Source organism: Hemibagrus wyckioides, linkage group LG25 (assembly GCF_019097595.1).
Source record: "Hemibagrus wyckioides isolate EC202008001 linkage group LG25, SWU_Hwy_1.0, whole genome shotgun sequence".
NCBI lineage: Eukaryota > Metazoa > Chordata > Actinopteri > Siluriformes > Bagridae > Hemibagrus > Hemibagrus wyckioides.
Window position 1 is genome coordinate 10,165,234 of NC_080734.1, and position 16,021 is coordinate 10,181,254.

Sequence of the window (16,021 nt, forward strand, 5' to 3'; positions counted from 1 at the left end):
CACCTGTTCCTGACTGGGTCTGTATGTCTGATCAGCAACACCTGCTGAGTGAACTGACACTGGGCAAGCTGCTTGAGTGAAGCGGTCAAGAAGAGATGTACAGTCAGAGTGGCATCCATATAAAGAGTAAGGAAATGTAGTGTCTGTTGGAAATAATGGGATTTCATCCAATTGTGATATCAATCCAAACACCCTGAGGTTCTGCCTCCCATGGTGTAAAGTTGGAAATTCGTTGCAGCAATTTCCCTATTCATCATAGATCATTATCCTTACATTCAGTTTTCCCATGTATGTGACAAAGGTATGAAAATCATAGTTCATAAAAATGTTTTACATACGCGTGTTAACTTAAGATCATAAGTTTATATACCTCTTGCAAAATCTGAGGGATCATAAATATTGCATATTGTTTTTTTTTCTATTTTGTACTACCATGAGTAAACTATTTCACATGACAGATGACTACGTATAGCCCACAAGACAATATAATAACCAAATTTACGCAAATGACTATTTTTGTACCAATCATCCTGTCAAAAAGTTTACACCCCCATGTTTCCACCTTTTGTAATAGTTCAAGGACAAGTCCCTTGGTTGTCCTATGGGTCTTAAAATCGTATAGCTGCTGCTTGAAAGAGGTTAAATATGCCAAAGATGCTAAAAAAAAAAACAAATAATGTGCAGAATCTGCAGGATGTTTCTGACGAACAGTGGGTAGACTGTTAAAGTCTAAACTAAAAGTCTAAAAGTCACTGATCATCAAGGTTCTACACACAGTATTAAGATTGAAGGGTAGGTAAACAACCTTTGTGTCAATTTAATTATTATTTTCTCTATTGGACTATAGGTAAACAGATGTTTAGTGGAATAGCTTGTTAACCACCAGCATCATTTTCCCAGAAGGTTCAAACATCCACAGTGGAGATCCCAGTGTTTCCTGGTCCTGGAGTATTTCAGTATTTTCTGTGTGATTCAACTCATCAGCTAGTTTAGTAAAGCTGAAACTGGGTTGAACTGATTAAGGGCAGGGATGATGCTAACCTATAGGACTAAATTCACTGTCTACTGCCTTTTAGACATACTTTATGTATATGCTGAATCAAATATGGAGAGAATGTGCCTTGTATTCGCTCTGACCAATTAAATAAATAAATAAATAAATAAATTCTGAAGCTACTTTCCACTAGTCTGAGCTATTAATGTAAGAAAGAAAAGGCAATTAAATGACCAGATATTTATGTAGTATATTATTGCTGCTTCTTTTTCCCAAGCTTACTCTTAAGGAGTATTGCTGCCATCTACTGTGCACATTTGTATTTTGCACGGATGATAAATCCAACAGGTTTCTCCAGACTGTCCATAAAGCTAAGGGTTTCCCGAGATGGACAACATGAACATACCCTTAACGGTTCTGGATTGTAGTCTTCTGTTTATTTTATCTGTGTAATGCTTCAAAAACATAACAGAGGCTATACAGCAAAAAGGATTCACAATTAACACAAAAGGCAATTTAACAAAAGCAAGGCATTAAATGAAGAAAAATTATGACAGATGAAAAACATCTGCATTTTCACCTTGCTTAAACATTGACCAACATGATTTCTGAAATCTAAAATGTTGACTAATATACATGTAAAAGAAAAACGTTTATATTAGGTGCCAGTATATTTTGTTCGTAAAAGAGAGCAAAAGTTGATCAGATTAGTGTTACTGTGTTTATATATTGGAAAGCCCTTTTAAGGCTGTCCTGATTAACAAAAGCCTTTAAAATAATATAATTTAACCCTAACCCTATTTTGTTACAGTACTACATCATATTCATATATGCAGCATGTATAAAATATTAGCTATCAAAAAAAATCAAGCATCCCATGCTGTTAAGGTAAACTGTCTTAATTCACCAGATGAATTCATATCTATATACACACTGATCAGGTATAACATTATGAGCATTATGAACATTATCAGCACTGATTATCTCCTCATCATGGCACCTGTTAGTGGGTGGGATATATTAGGCAGCAAGTGAACATTTTGTCCTCAAAGTTGATGTGTTAGAAGCAGGAAAAATGGACAAGCATAAGGATTTGAGCGAGTTTGACAAGGGACAAATTGTGATGGCTAGATGACTGGATCAGAGCATCTCCAAAACTGCAGCTCTTGTGGGGTGTTCCCGGTCTGCAGTGGTCAGTATCTATCAAAAGTGGTCCAAGGAAGGAACAGTGGTGAACCGGTGACAGGGTCATGAGCGGCCAAGGCTCACTGATGTACGTGGGGAGTGAAGGCTGGTCTGTATGGCCCAATCCAATAGATGAGCTACTGTTGCTGAAATTGCTGAAAAAGTTAATGCTGCTTCTGATAGAAAGGTGTCAGAATACACAGTGCATGATGGGTCAGGGCTGTTTTGGTAGCAAAAAAGGGGACCAACACAATATTAGGCAGGTGGTCATAATGTTATTCCTGTTCGGTGTACAGTGAAGGTTTTGACTGTATATTTTCCATGTTCTCTTTTACACTTACATAAATTAACACACACATAAACGCTGAATTTCCATATCATGTGTATGTCTCTCAAGCCAATATCAGTTTTTAGACATTCGCCCAGCAAACGTCTTTAATTGCTTTAAAGAGTAATGGAGAACGTATGGATCTATCTAGAAAGGATCTATCTAGCAATAGCAATTTCTGGATATTATTTTCGTTCACTCCTCCTTCCTCCTCCAGCTTCCACGTGCCTGCTGGTCAGCGCATGCGCTGTTTTTCCGCAGTTGACACAGTAAACTTTCCTGTCTAATAAATGTAATATTATTACTGGTTCTTTATATTTATCTGTAAGCCATACTAAACAACGATTTTGTACAACAAAAAATATCACATGTACAGTCAATGTAAAAAATCTTGAGTTTTTCCTCTCACGTGCGCCTCCGTTTCCTTCGAGTATTCATTAAAAAACAGAGACACCATTCCCAGTTAAACATAATAAAGAGACACACTGTATACTGCTTCAGTCACTGAGCTTGAAGCCGGTGCACAGGTCATTAGATAACAGAAGATACACCTCAGAATAGTGGAGGATCTTCACCGAGATTTCCAGAAACGCCGCTTCAGCTTCCGTTCTGGAAAAGCCTGTATCTGGTTTACATAATTAGAGCGAACTGTCCTCCGGCTAAGTCATTCTGCGCATGCGTGAACTAGAAACCTCCTCCACTGAACAAGCCGGTATCGAAGGTTCCCCGTTGTTCTGGAACCTTAAGCAATAACGTGTAGCGTGAATAATTGTTTAATAACAGCCGTTATAACAGTCTTATGTTCCTCTTACACTGAAGCAAATTTACAAATATGACCTTTTAAAACAATCCACTGGGGAAACATATCAGTAGTAGTGACATTTAATGTTGTAAAGACCCAAGTTCCCATCACACTTACATTATAACAGCTATAAACATGCAGTTATAACAGCTATAATCATTAGCTATAAACATTCAGCTATAATCATTAGCTATAAACATTCAGATATAACAGCTATAATTATTAGCTATAAACATTAAACATTGGGGATAACCCCTTCCTGTTCCAACATGACTGCACACCAGTGCACAAAGCAAGGTCTATAAAGACATGGATGAGTGAGTTTGATGTGGAGGAACTTGCCTGGCCTGCACAGAGTCCTGACCTCAAACCGACAAAACACCTTTAAAATGAATTAGAACGGAGACTGCGAGCCAGGTTTTCCCGTCCAACATCGGTGCCTGACCTCACAAATACGCTTCTAGGAATGGTCAAAAATAAACCCAAAAGCTAACCCATAAACACACTCCTAAACCTTGTGGAAAGCCTTCCCAGAAGAGCTGAAGCTGTTATAGCTGCAAAGGGTGGGCCAACTCCATAATGAATTCATGTGTATGTAATGGCAGACGTCCCAAAACTTTTGGCAATATAGTGTATATTGTCAATTATAGTGTACCTTATAAAATCACTTAATAAACAAATACATATCTGTTATTCATTATATTATGTGATGTCGATAGATTTGGGGTTTTCAAAATAACTGAGATCCATTTAATTGTAGATGAACATCATTTTGCATTTCACTAACACACCATTTCAAAAAGCTTTCTGTTGTATCTTGTCTAGAGGAAAAAAGAATGAAAATCCATTCTTCTAAAATGTTTTCTCATTGTTGGCCGAATGAATAAAGATAGTAAAAAGATTTTTTCTAAGTTGTCACTGATAACAAGATTGACATAGCAATTTAGCCAATAATGTGGTCACTCTATGGTTGTGAAGTAAGCTCTGCCTACAGCTGTGACTCTAACAGGTCCATGTGCCACCAACTGTCATGAAAGTGCTTGCTGTGACTGACAGACACCCCCTGCAACTGCTTGACCCTAAATGGACACATGGTGTATGGGCAGAGACCTCCCTCAAACCTAAACGCTTCAGTGCCTTCCCTATCTACTACGAGAGTATTCCTTCTGGAACTTTCGGGATGGGAGTTTCGAGAAACTTTTCCGTCAAGTATAAAAAGACCGAAGCAGGCCTACGGACTGGCAGATAGCACTCAAGAGAGAGAGCGCACAACAGACAAGACACTAGAAGATACACTACGAGCCGAGTGTACCTCCATACACAAGAAGATTCATATACCAATTCATATAGAAGACATTTACAAAGGTAAGTAGCTAAAGCAAGCTAAACTGCAGACTTTGGCTTGGGTTTTGAAGTTACAGTAGACATTATCTAATTATTACACTAATGAGCTATAGACCATTTATGGATTTATCGTAATAAATAAAAATGTATCATGAAATCCATTTAAATTATGTTCTTACAATAGTTAGAATTGAACTTATAATTTATTAATTTATAACTTGTAATTTTTAAGATCAAACATTATACTTGATATTTAGGATTTAAAATTTTTTATTAATAGTACTGAAAAAACTATAGACTTTGGCATTAATACAATGCTCTCTATTTTTCAATGCAATGGTAAGGCAATGTTTCTAACCTGTTATTAGAAATTTTTAATAATTAAAGGTCAGTCAGAGAGCACATGGCCAGACCATATGGCAAGATGGCTGCCTGGCAGCTGCAGCCAGTACTGAAAGTCCACAAACTATAAAATGTGGATAAGACAAAAGAGATGGTAATTCACCATAATTGACACGAATGGTAATTCACATCATTTATAACTTTATCAGTGTGTAAGGAACTTTAGGCACTTATCTCCTATTCACAGGTGTAACATGCTAGTTGGTGTCAGATTTCTAGAAGAAATATAACAGCTGCTGCTTTAGGTCTCATTAGCCTGTTCTTTCAACTTCTTTAAATAGAAATTTAAATCCGAGTTTTTGTTACTGAAAGAAGAAAGTCTTTCCTTAAACTATATTTTTATGAATAAAAAAAGATTTTTTAAAATTCCATATGAAAAGAACAAAGACTTGCAACTGATATTGCAAAACATCATTAAAAAAATACATTACATTATCTATAATATTTATATTACTGTCATTTGAAATATTATAACATAATATAATTTATTATTATTATTATAATTTAAAAAAAGTGAAAGCTTATGTCAAAAATACAAATACTTTAAAACAATAACTGAATTACACAAATGATTAATAGATTATTAATGGTTATTTATATTGTATATAATTTCATTATTATAATTTTTTTCCATGTATTAACATAGATGCCTGAGAACGCTGCCCAGCCCGTGATGGAGGAAGATGTGGAGACTTTTGCCTTTCAGGCAGAAATTGCTCAGCTGATGTCTCTGATCATTAACACCTTCTATTCTAACAAGGAAATCTTCCTCAGGGAACTTATCTCTAACTCCTCTGATGTAAGTCTAACACTCGTACCAAATTTCAGGAGAGGTGGTAGATGAAACAGATCAAATTTAGTGGGGACACTTGTCTGATTGTCTGAAGTGATTACAATTCTATTGGTTTGTGCTTTATTTACAGGCTTTGGACAAGATCAGATATGAGAGCTTGACAGATCCAAGCAAACTTGATTCCTGCAAGGATCTGAAGATTGAAATCATTCCTGACCTGAAGGAGCGTACACTGACCATCATTGACACTGGCATCGGTATGACCAAGGCTGATCTCATCAACAACTTGGGAACAATCGCCAAGTCTGGAACCAAGGCATTCATGGAGGCTCTGCAGGCTGGAGCTGACATCTCTATGATTGGTCAGTTTGGTGTGGGTTTCTACTCAGCCTACCTGGTAGCTGAGAAAGTCACTGTTATCACCAAACACAATGATGATGAGCAGTATGTCTGGGAGTCAGCAGCAGGGGGTTCCTTTACAGTGAAGCCTGATAATGGTATGGCTTCATAAAATATCACACACAGTATATACATCAACTCTGCAATGTGAAAACAGTCCATTAATTTATATGCGATTTTTTAAAAACATTTATAGGCGAGTCTCTCGGCCGTGGCACTAAGGTGATTCTTCATCTGAAGGAGGACCAGTCAGAATACACTGAGGAGAAACGAATCAAGGAAGTTGTTAAGAAGCACTCTCAGTTCATTGGCTACCCAATCACTCTCTTCGTAAGTGCTTCTACATACTATAATGCTGTTGTAGAAAAGTTTTGTTACTCTTCTTGTGACCATCCTTTCACATTTTACATGGATTTGATCGTTCTAATCATCCTTTGGTAGATTGAGAAGCAGAGAGAAAAGGAAGTTGATCTTGAAGAAGGAGAGAAGGAGGAGGAGGTTCCAGTTGGCGATGACAAAGATAAGCCAAAGATCGAGGATGTAGGATCTGATGAGGATGAAGACAGCAAAGATGGCAAAAACAAAAGGAAGAAGAAGGTCAAGGAAAAGTACATTGATGCTCAAGAGCTGAACAAGACCAAGCCCATCTGGACCCGTAACCCTGATGATATCACCAACGAGGAATATGGAGAGTTCTACAAAAGCCTTACTAATGACTGGGAAGATCACCTTGCAGTCAAGGTGATATAAGTTAACATAAATAAATAACAAGGAATATAATTGGGTATATTCTTTATATTGACTGTTTATAGTGACCATTCGACCAATTCTTGTTTTGTTATATAGCACTTCTCAGTAGAGGGCCAACTGGAGTTCCGTGCTTTACTGTTTGTGCCAAGAAGAGCAGCTTTTGACCTTTTCGAGAACAAGAAGAAGAGAAACAACATCAAGCTCTATGTGCGCAGAGTCTTCATTATGGATAACTGCGAAGAGCTAATGCCTGAATATCTTAGTAAGTGTGCCAAAGTATCATATTTCATTATGTCACAATCAGCACTAAATAAAACTTTGAGGTGGGAGCATGGCCCATTTAATGACTTCTCTCTTTTTAAATTAGATTTTATGAAGGGTGTGGTGGACTCTGAAGATCTGCCACTAAACATTTCAAGAGAGATGCTACAACAGAGCAAGATCCTCAAAGTCATCCGAAAGAACCTGGTCAAGAAGTGTCTTGAGCTTTTCACCGAAATCTCTGAGGACAAAGACAACTACAAGAAGTTCTACGAGCAGTTCTCTAAAAATATCAAGGTAGATTTACATTACATTTATGATTGCAAGAGATTTTCTTAACACATATGACACGTTTTACAAAATTACGACATTTTCTGTTCTATTTCAGCTCGGTATCCATGAAGATTCCCAGAACCGAAAAAAGCTCTCAGAGCTTCTGCGCTACTATACGTCCAACTCTGCAGATGAAATGGTGTCTCTCAAGGATTATGTCTCTCGCATGAAGGACAACCAGAAGCACATCTACTACATCACTGGTTAGTATCATACGCTGATGTATATAGTATATACGCTGTTATATATATATATATATATATATATATATATATATATATATATATATAGTATATATAGCATATATAGTACATAAACACTCCATCAGAAATATAACGTATTTAAAACATATTTTCCCACTTCCCTAAGGTGAGACAAAAGAACAGGTGGCCAACTCTGCCTTTGTGGAGCGCCTACGCAAAGCTGGCTTGGAGGTGATCTACATGATTGAGCCCATTGATGAGTACTGTGTTCAGCAGCTAAAGGAATATGATGGCAAAACCCTGGTGTCAGTGACCAAGGAGGGTCTGGAGCTGCCTGAGGATGAAGAGGAAAAGAAGAAGCAGGAAGAGCTTAAAACCAAATTTGAGAACCTTTGCAAAATCATGAAGGACATATTAGACAAAAAGATTGAAAAGGTAAAAAAAAAAAAAACATGATGCGATTTCATAACATTCCATTATAGTGTTCATTATACAGCTTTTCTCATGATGGATCTTTTCCCCTCCTAACAAGGTTGTCGTATCCAACCGCCTGGTCGCCTCGCCCTGCTGCATTGTGACCAGTACATATGGCTGGACGGCCAACATGGAGAGGATCATGAAGTCTCAGGCTCTGAGAGACAACTCCACCATGGGCTACATGACAGCCAAGAAGCACCTGGAGATCAATCCCCTGCACCCAATTATCGAGACCCTTAGAGAGAAGGCAGAGGCTGACAAGAACGATAAAGCTGTGAAAGACCTCGTGATTCTGCTATTTGAGACTGCCTTGCTGTCTTCAGGATTCACCCTGGAGGACCCACAGACACATGCTAACCGTATCTACAGGATGATCAAACTTGGCCTTGGTGAGTTTATAGCACTTGATTTTTGACGATATCCTTTTTTTTTTTTAAAAAAAAAAAAAAACATTCTACAAAAAGTACATTTTCTAACATGTCTCTTCCTGCTCTTTGAAAGGCATTGATGATGATGATTCGGCTGTGGAGGATATCGTCCAGCCAAGTGAGGAGGACATGCCAGTTCTGGAGGGCGATGATGATACATCCAGAATGGAGGAAGTGGACTAAGGTTTCGTAGCACAAAATGTATTTAGCTGGAAACACATTCTTAGGCTTTGTAACTTAGGGATAATAATGAGTTTGTAACTAGCCTATTTATTCTCTTTTTGTTATTGTAATATTTTGTGCTTGTTTGACTTTGGTCATTGGAAATTTGGATCTTTGTTTTTTTTCCTGCTGTTTTTAACTTTTTAACCACTTTTTTTAAAGATACGTGGAACTGAATATTTCTAAATAAAAGATGTTTTATGAAGGAATAAAGTGGCTGTCTAAAGTGAAATGATTTCTTGAAGAAAGAAAGAAAGAAAGAAAGAAAGAAAGAAAGACAGAAAGAAAGAAAGAAAGAAAGAAAGAAAGAAAGAAAGAAAGAAAAAGAAAGAAAGAAAGAAACCATTAGCTTTCCTAAACGCCTGCTGACTGACAGACCCTGTGAAGTCCCGCCTCGCGCACACAGCGAAGCGCGGCGGAAAGCTTCGAGATGTTTCCCGAGCAGGCCCGTTTTTCTCGAACACTCTCTGGAAGCGCTGTATATAAAGGCGCCTCGCGCTCTCCCTCCATCACACACGCGCGCGTCCATAGCGGGAGGCTGTTGTTATAAACTCTTCGGCTATTTCATATTAAGATACTCCCAACAGTCAAGGTAAGGCTTTAACCTTAGTGAGAAAAATACACATATTAACACGGTTTGTATCGTATCTTGCTGTGTGTGTATATATATATATATATATATATATATATATATATATATATATATATATATATATATATATATATATATATATATATACATACACACACACACACACACTAATGGGCTCAGTACGGCATTTTTAATCCCATATCCAACTATTAGCATATACGGTTACAGCTGTATTGCTGAGGCAATGTGGTTTATGACATGTAAATTTAGCATTAGCTTTCCTACTTCGCTAGCCAGATGATTTGCTTAGCTTGAGAGAATATCCTTGGGATATGAATGAATATAGCTGACTTTTATCTACGACAGGAATGTGAACCAGACCCTGAGAGCAGTGTTACTGTGGGCAAGTTGCATTTTAATGGAGAGAGAGAGAGAGAGAGAGAGAGAGAGAGAACAAACTGGTTGTAATATATCGTGTATTTACGTTTCAGAAGTGGATTTGATGTCGGCATCTCCAAAGGGAAGATAACTTTAAGGAAGACAATAAGCTCGAGCGCTTTGACAGGCTACACATTGCACCCGATTGTGTGGATTAAGGTGTTTTATCGTGCAATATAGTCGGCTGAAGTTAAATAGCCGTGCTGTTATACAGCTACTTTTTTGGGGGCTGATGGAGTGTGGTCCTTGTTGAGATCCTGGGTCACCATGTGCTCGGTGCAGCTCATAGGGTTGTTGGTGGATGACGTGAGTCAGTGGAGCTTTCTAGAAGGCTGCAGTTAATCGCGGTATCCGGTTGGTGGCGCATGCGCACCGGTGCATTGCTCAATCATGTAGACTATCCCATGCATTGGAAAAGCAAACACAACACATCGAAATTGAAACATTAACTCGAAGTTAGACGAATAAAAACCAGCTGACAGGTTCAAGCACGTGCCCCCGAGCCTTGTGATTAAGTAAATGAAGATTTATGGAAGTACAGAGACTTAACTTCATCTGTACCCTACATTCGGTCACAAGATGGCTTTACACTTTAGAAAATAATATGTTGTGTTAAAATCTTAATGGACGCATCATGGCACAAAAGTGCAGAAAGGTTTTCCCTCCCTGATGGACAAGTTGCAGAAATGCTGAGTTTTGGGTTCAGTAATGTATTGCATCTCAGTTGTCATCCTGTCTCATACAGATGCCAGAAGCACATGACCAGCCGATGGAGGAGGAGGCAGAGACCTTTGCCTTCCAGGCAGAAATTGCCCAGCTGATGTCTCTGATCATCAACACCTTCTACTCAAACAAAGAAATCTTCCTCAGGGAGCTCATCTCTAACTCCTCAGATGTAAGTAATGTCACCTTATTATAAGATGTATGAATATAATAAGTTACGTAGAAGCTGAGATGTAGATATGGGAGAAACGTTACATTTACCGTTATTAATGGTAATGTTGACACCAGATGTAATACTCGTTATTTTGTAGGAAACTGATTTCTCATTGCGTCTTTTATTTTTCAATTATTATTAATTTAGGCGTTGGACAAAATTAGATACGAAAGTCTGACTGACCCAACTAAGCTAGAGTCTGGAAAAGACCTGAAGATTGAAATAATTCCCAACAAAGCGGATCGCACACTGACCATCATTGACACTGGCATCGGTATGACCAAGGCTGATCTCATCAACAACTTGGGAACAATCGCCAAGTCTGGAACCAAGGCATTCATGGAGGCTCTGCAGGCTGGAGCTGACATCTCTATGATTGGTCAGTTTGGTGTGGGTTTCTACTCGGCGTACCTGGTAGCTGAGAAAGTCACGGTTATCACCAAACACAATGATGATGAGCAGTATGCCTGGGAGTCATCTGCTGGGGGCTCATTCACAGTGAAGGTGGATAGCTGTAAGTATTTAACAGTGTCTCATAATTATATACAGTTTATATTAAGTATTTGTCTTATAACTGAGCTGAAAAACAGTGATAGGGTGTTATTTCTCAAAACTTGAGGATTTAAGGGAAAATTAATATTTTGCATTTTTATTGTAGTAATAATATTATAAATCTTATTTTTTTAAATATCACTAACTTAATTTTCATTTTTCTTAGCTGAACCAATTAAGCGTGGCACAAAGGTTATTCTGCATTTGAAGGAGGATCAGACAGAATACATTGAGGAGAGGCGTATTAAGGAGATTGTGAAAAAGCACTCACAGTTCATTGGCTATCCCATCACATTATATGTAAGCAGCTGGTGAATTAAAAAAAAATTATTCGGAAATGTAATTTTATTGCCTTTCTTGTATTTTGACTTTTGACTCTACTCTACTAGTTTTGTGCGCAATCCTTACTTATTTTCATTTTGTGAAGGTGGAGAAAGAACGTGACAAGGAGGTGAGTGATGATGAAGCTGAGGAGGAAAAAGAGAAGGAAAAAAGTGAGGAGGAAGGAGAGAAAGACGAGGATAAGCCAGAGATTGAGGATGTTGGCTCAGACGACGAGGACCATGACAAGAGCACAGATAAGAAGAAGAAGAAGAAGAAAATCAAGGAGAAGTACATTGACCAGGAAGAGCTCAATAAGACCAAGCCTTTGTGGACCCGCAACCCTGATGACATCACTAATGAGGAGTATGGAGAGTTCTACAAGAGCCTGACAAATGATTGGGAGGATCACCTTGCTGTTAAAGTGAGTCTAGAAAACAGATCTTTACCCTAAGAGGAGTACGATGGTCATCAGACACAAGGTTCTTTCTTAAATGAATAACTGTTCATACAAAGGAACACCACTAACTTCTGCTTGCTCTTCTTGTAGCATTTCTCAGTGGAAGGCCAGCTGGAGTTCCGTGCCCTGCTCTTTGTACCCCGCAGAGCTCCCTTTGACCTTTTTGAGAACAAGAAAAAGAAGAACAACATTAAGCTTTATGTGCGCAGAGTCTTTATCATGGACAACTGTGATGAACTCATTCCAGAATATCTCAGTAAGTGAATCAGTAATCTAACAAGTTGTACAAACATTCTATTAAATGCCCCTTACAAAAAAGGGATATGTTACAAAAGTAGGAATAGATGCACTTTTTGTTTAACTTTATTTATTTATTTTTAACTTTGTGTCTTTCAGACTTCATCAAGGGTGTGGTGGACTCTGAGGACTTACCTCTGAACATCTCCAGAGAGATGCTGCAACAAAGTAAGATCCTCAAAGTCATCCGAAAGAACCTGGTCAAGAAGTGCCTTGAGCTCTTCACTGAACTTGCTGAAGACAAGGACAACTACAAGAAGTATTATGAACAGTTCTCCAAGAATATCAAGGTATGTTGCTGGGTTAATCAGTTGGATTTCTTTTCTTATATGATTACAAAATGTGAAACAACGAATGTGTTGAATTCAAAATATTGTTTTCGACTATGGGAAATACTTGCTATTGCATCATTGGGGCCCATACTAAAAATTCAATATGAAACCATCAACATATGAAGTTTTTCATTAGGTGTGATAGAAAGAGATTCTGAACCGTGCTGGTATTCTTTACAACTGTAACTGGAGAAGGCTACCATATGCCCCACTCATTGCATGTCATCTGATTGCCATCTGTTTCCTGGTTTGAGCCTGTAAACCTGCCCAAAGCTGATTAGTGTTCATGCACTCTTCTAATACACTGTGCAAAGTGCTTGTGGCATTTCTGAAACATCTTATTGTAATTTAAAATCTTTAATGTTTGTGTAACTTCTATCCAACAGCTTGGTATCCATGAGGACTCCCAGAATAGGAAAAAACTATCTGAGCTGCTACGCTACTACACTTCTGCCTCCGGGGATGAGATGGTGTCCCTTAAAGATTATGTCACCCGCATGAAGGACACGCAGAAGCATATCTACTACATTACTGGTAAGGACTTTTGTTGGCAACACTATAAAGAAAATTTAGCATGCTGGATTGTTTAGAGCTTTATTTAAAAGCTTGGTATAAAATTTGTTGCAGGTGAGACCAAAGAACAAGTGGCCAACTCTGCTTTCGTGGAACGGCTGCGCAAAGCTGGTCTGGAGGTGATCTACATGATTGAACCCATTGATGAATACTGTGTGCAGCAACTGAAAGAATTTGAGGGCAAGAACCTGGTGTCAGTGACCAAGGAGGGTCTGGAGCTGCCTGAGGATGAAGAGGAGAAGAAGAAGCAGGAGGAGAAGAAAGCACAGTTTGAGAACCTGTGCAAGATCATGAAGGACATCCTTGAAAAGAAGGTTGAGAAGGTAAGACAAAAAATTGCAAAAATAATTCATATTTATTTTTAGAACTAAAATAGTAGACCTCTCTTAATGCACTCTAATTTTTGCTCTTCCAGGTTACTGTATCCAACCGCCTGGTTGCCTCGCCCTGCTGCATTGTGACCAGTACATATGGTTGGACAGCCAACATGGAAAGGATCATGAAGGCCCAGGCTCTGAGGGACAACTCCACCATGGGCTACATGGCTGCCAAGAAGCACCTAGAGATCAATCCTGATCACCCAATTATTGAAACCCTGCGGCAAAAAGCAGAAGCTGACAAGAATGACAAGTCAGTAAAGGATCTGGTAATCTTGCTGTTCGAGACTGCACTGCTCTCATCGGGTTTCACCCTTGATGATCCTCAGACACACTCAAACCGCATCTACAGAATGATCAAGCTGGGCTTGGGTAAGAGTACAGCACATGTCATAAACACCAGTTCCAGAGAACATGACCTAACCAGCATTTAATGGAAAGGTAGTATATAAAGGTTTTGTTTTCTATCTATTTTTAGGCATTGATGAGGATGACCTGTCAACTGAAGAGCCTAGCTCTGCTCCCACTGAGGACATGCCCCCCTTGGAAGAGGATGACGACACATCCCGCATGGAGGAGGTTGATTAAACCTGCTGTATGTTTGCATCGTTTCATAGATCTGTAAATAGTACAGGTTGTAAATGAGTGGGCTTGAGATGTACCTGGGTGGCTGCAGATGTGTAAGGAGTGACTGCCACCAGGAATACAACTGCATGTGTAAAACGATGCATGTATTTATCTAAACATAAAGATAAAGATTTCCAGATACACTTGTTCTGTCACTGTTCTCAATGTTAAACTTTAGGACTGTGCTAGACATACCCTGTGTCTGGAAACCTAGATCAGCGTATGTAGAATGAGCCTAGTGATGGTTACATGCAAAACTAATACCTGGAAAACAAAGCTATGTTGGACGCTGCATCGAAGTTGTGCAGCTGTACCTGGCTAGGTGCCTGGGTGCTAATTGAGCCCACTTGGTATTGATTCTGGTTCTGGTTATTGATGTTCTTGCCCTTTCAGGAGTTCACAGATCAGGCTTGCTGATCAAGTGCACCTGTTCCCTTTTTTCCAGTTTTGCTTTTTTGTATTTTGTGTTATATATGCATTTGTTTGTCTTTATTTACATTTCACAAAACTTTATTTTGACAAGTGGAATAAATACAACTGTCTCAACTACTGTAAGTTAATAAGATTCCAAAAATAAATTTCAATTAAACTCATTAGTGACCGACTCTTGATTCACGTGAAATCATGGAGAGTTGTTTTTAACTGATGGAATAATTTAATACATTAAAATGATGTGAAGTGAAATGAAGTGCAGCTCACCATCACGACGGTCCTTTTCCATTAATAGACAGGGTAGAGTGAGGATTTAGTCTTGTGAGCCATGCTAGAGGTGCGCTCTGGGCAGAGCATCTGAGGCTGAGACTGGAGGGGGCTGACTCATGCTGCCTAACAGATGGGCTACATTCAGTTCATTGTATATAACCAAGTCTACTGATGTGGTATGTGGACGTGATTACAGAACAGAATGAGGGATGTAGGTATAAAACTACACTGCTAAAACTAATAAACAGCTGAGTGTATGTCCCGTGTCTAAAGAATAGACAGCACAGCCATGTCAGGGCTCCAATCACTTACTCAGTTCTTGTTTTAAGCAGCAGATGGCACCAGAACACACAATTTTATTTTTTTTCTATCATAGAAACATTTTATGCACATCCTCATTGCAGACAGAGGGCCTTTTGTAAAACAAATCTCATGAGCCTGTCTACACTGTATTTTGTTTTAGTTCATGAACATCGTTATTAACTTGTGAGCATTACTCACATGGGCACAATATTTTGCATACGTACTGGTGCTGTAAATCTTTTTTCTTCCAAAAAATAAAAAAGAGAATGCGTTAGGCTAAAGTAGACGACGTACTTATGTTTTCATTTTGGAGTAAATCCATTCATTCAAGTAACCAGTGAAAATTCTATGAACAAAATAACACCAGTGTCGCTGCATTGAAAATATCATGGACCCCAATCACTGTCCAAAAATAGTTATGTTGAAGAAAATACTGTAAATCATATAGCTTCACCAGCTTCAGTAATTGATAAATGTGCGTCAAGCCATTTAAAATTTCAACTACAATTATAAAATTGCTAGCAACCAAAACATGGTAGGCTATATAGCCAAAAGTTTTGGGACACCCGTCCAAATCATTGAATTCAGG

At 38.5% G+C, this 16,021-nt stretch overlaps 2 protein-coding genes across 2 annotated transcripts; both read left to right on the top strand.

Moving 5' to 3' along the window:
- The first annotated feature begins 4,444 nt into the window (after positions 1–4,444).
- hsp90aa1.1 (heat shock protein 90, alpha (cytosolic), class A member 1, tandem duplicate 1) lies at positions 4,445–9,114 on the top strand. Its single transcript, XM_058379257.1, has 11 exons — positions 4,445–4,674; positions 5,702–5,854; positions 5,979–6,345; positions 6,444–6,577; positions 6,689–6,988; positions 7,094–7,259; positions 7,365–7,555; positions 7,647–7,794; positions 7,961–8,229; positions 8,327–8,660; positions 8,773–9,114. Exons 2-11 carry the CDS (start codon positions 5,702–5,704, stop codon positions 8,880–8,882), a joined length of 2,172 nt encoding a protein of 723 aa, XP_058235240.1. The 5' UTR covers positions 4,445–4,674; the 3' UTR covers positions 8,883–9,114.
- Positions 9,115–9,327: 213 nt separating this feature from the next.
- Positions 9,328–15,020, top strand: hsp90aa1.2 (heat shock protein 90, alpha (cytosolic), class A member 1, tandem duplicate 2). The gene is made up of 11 exons (XM_058379256.1): positions 9,328–9,513; positions 10,697–10,846; positions 11,036–11,402; positions 11,607–11,740; positions 11,868–12,185; positions 12,312–12,477; positions 12,618–12,808; positions 13,237–13,384; positions 13,478–13,746; positions 13,839–14,172; positions 14,279–15,020. Exons 2-11 carry the CDS (start codon positions 10,697–10,699, stop codon positions 14,386–14,388), a joined length of 2,187 nt encoding a protein of 728 aa, XP_058235239.1. The 5' UTR covers positions 9,328–9,513; the 3' UTR covers positions 14,389–15,020.
- The last annotated feature ends 1,001 nt before the right edge of the window (positions 15,021–16,021 follow it).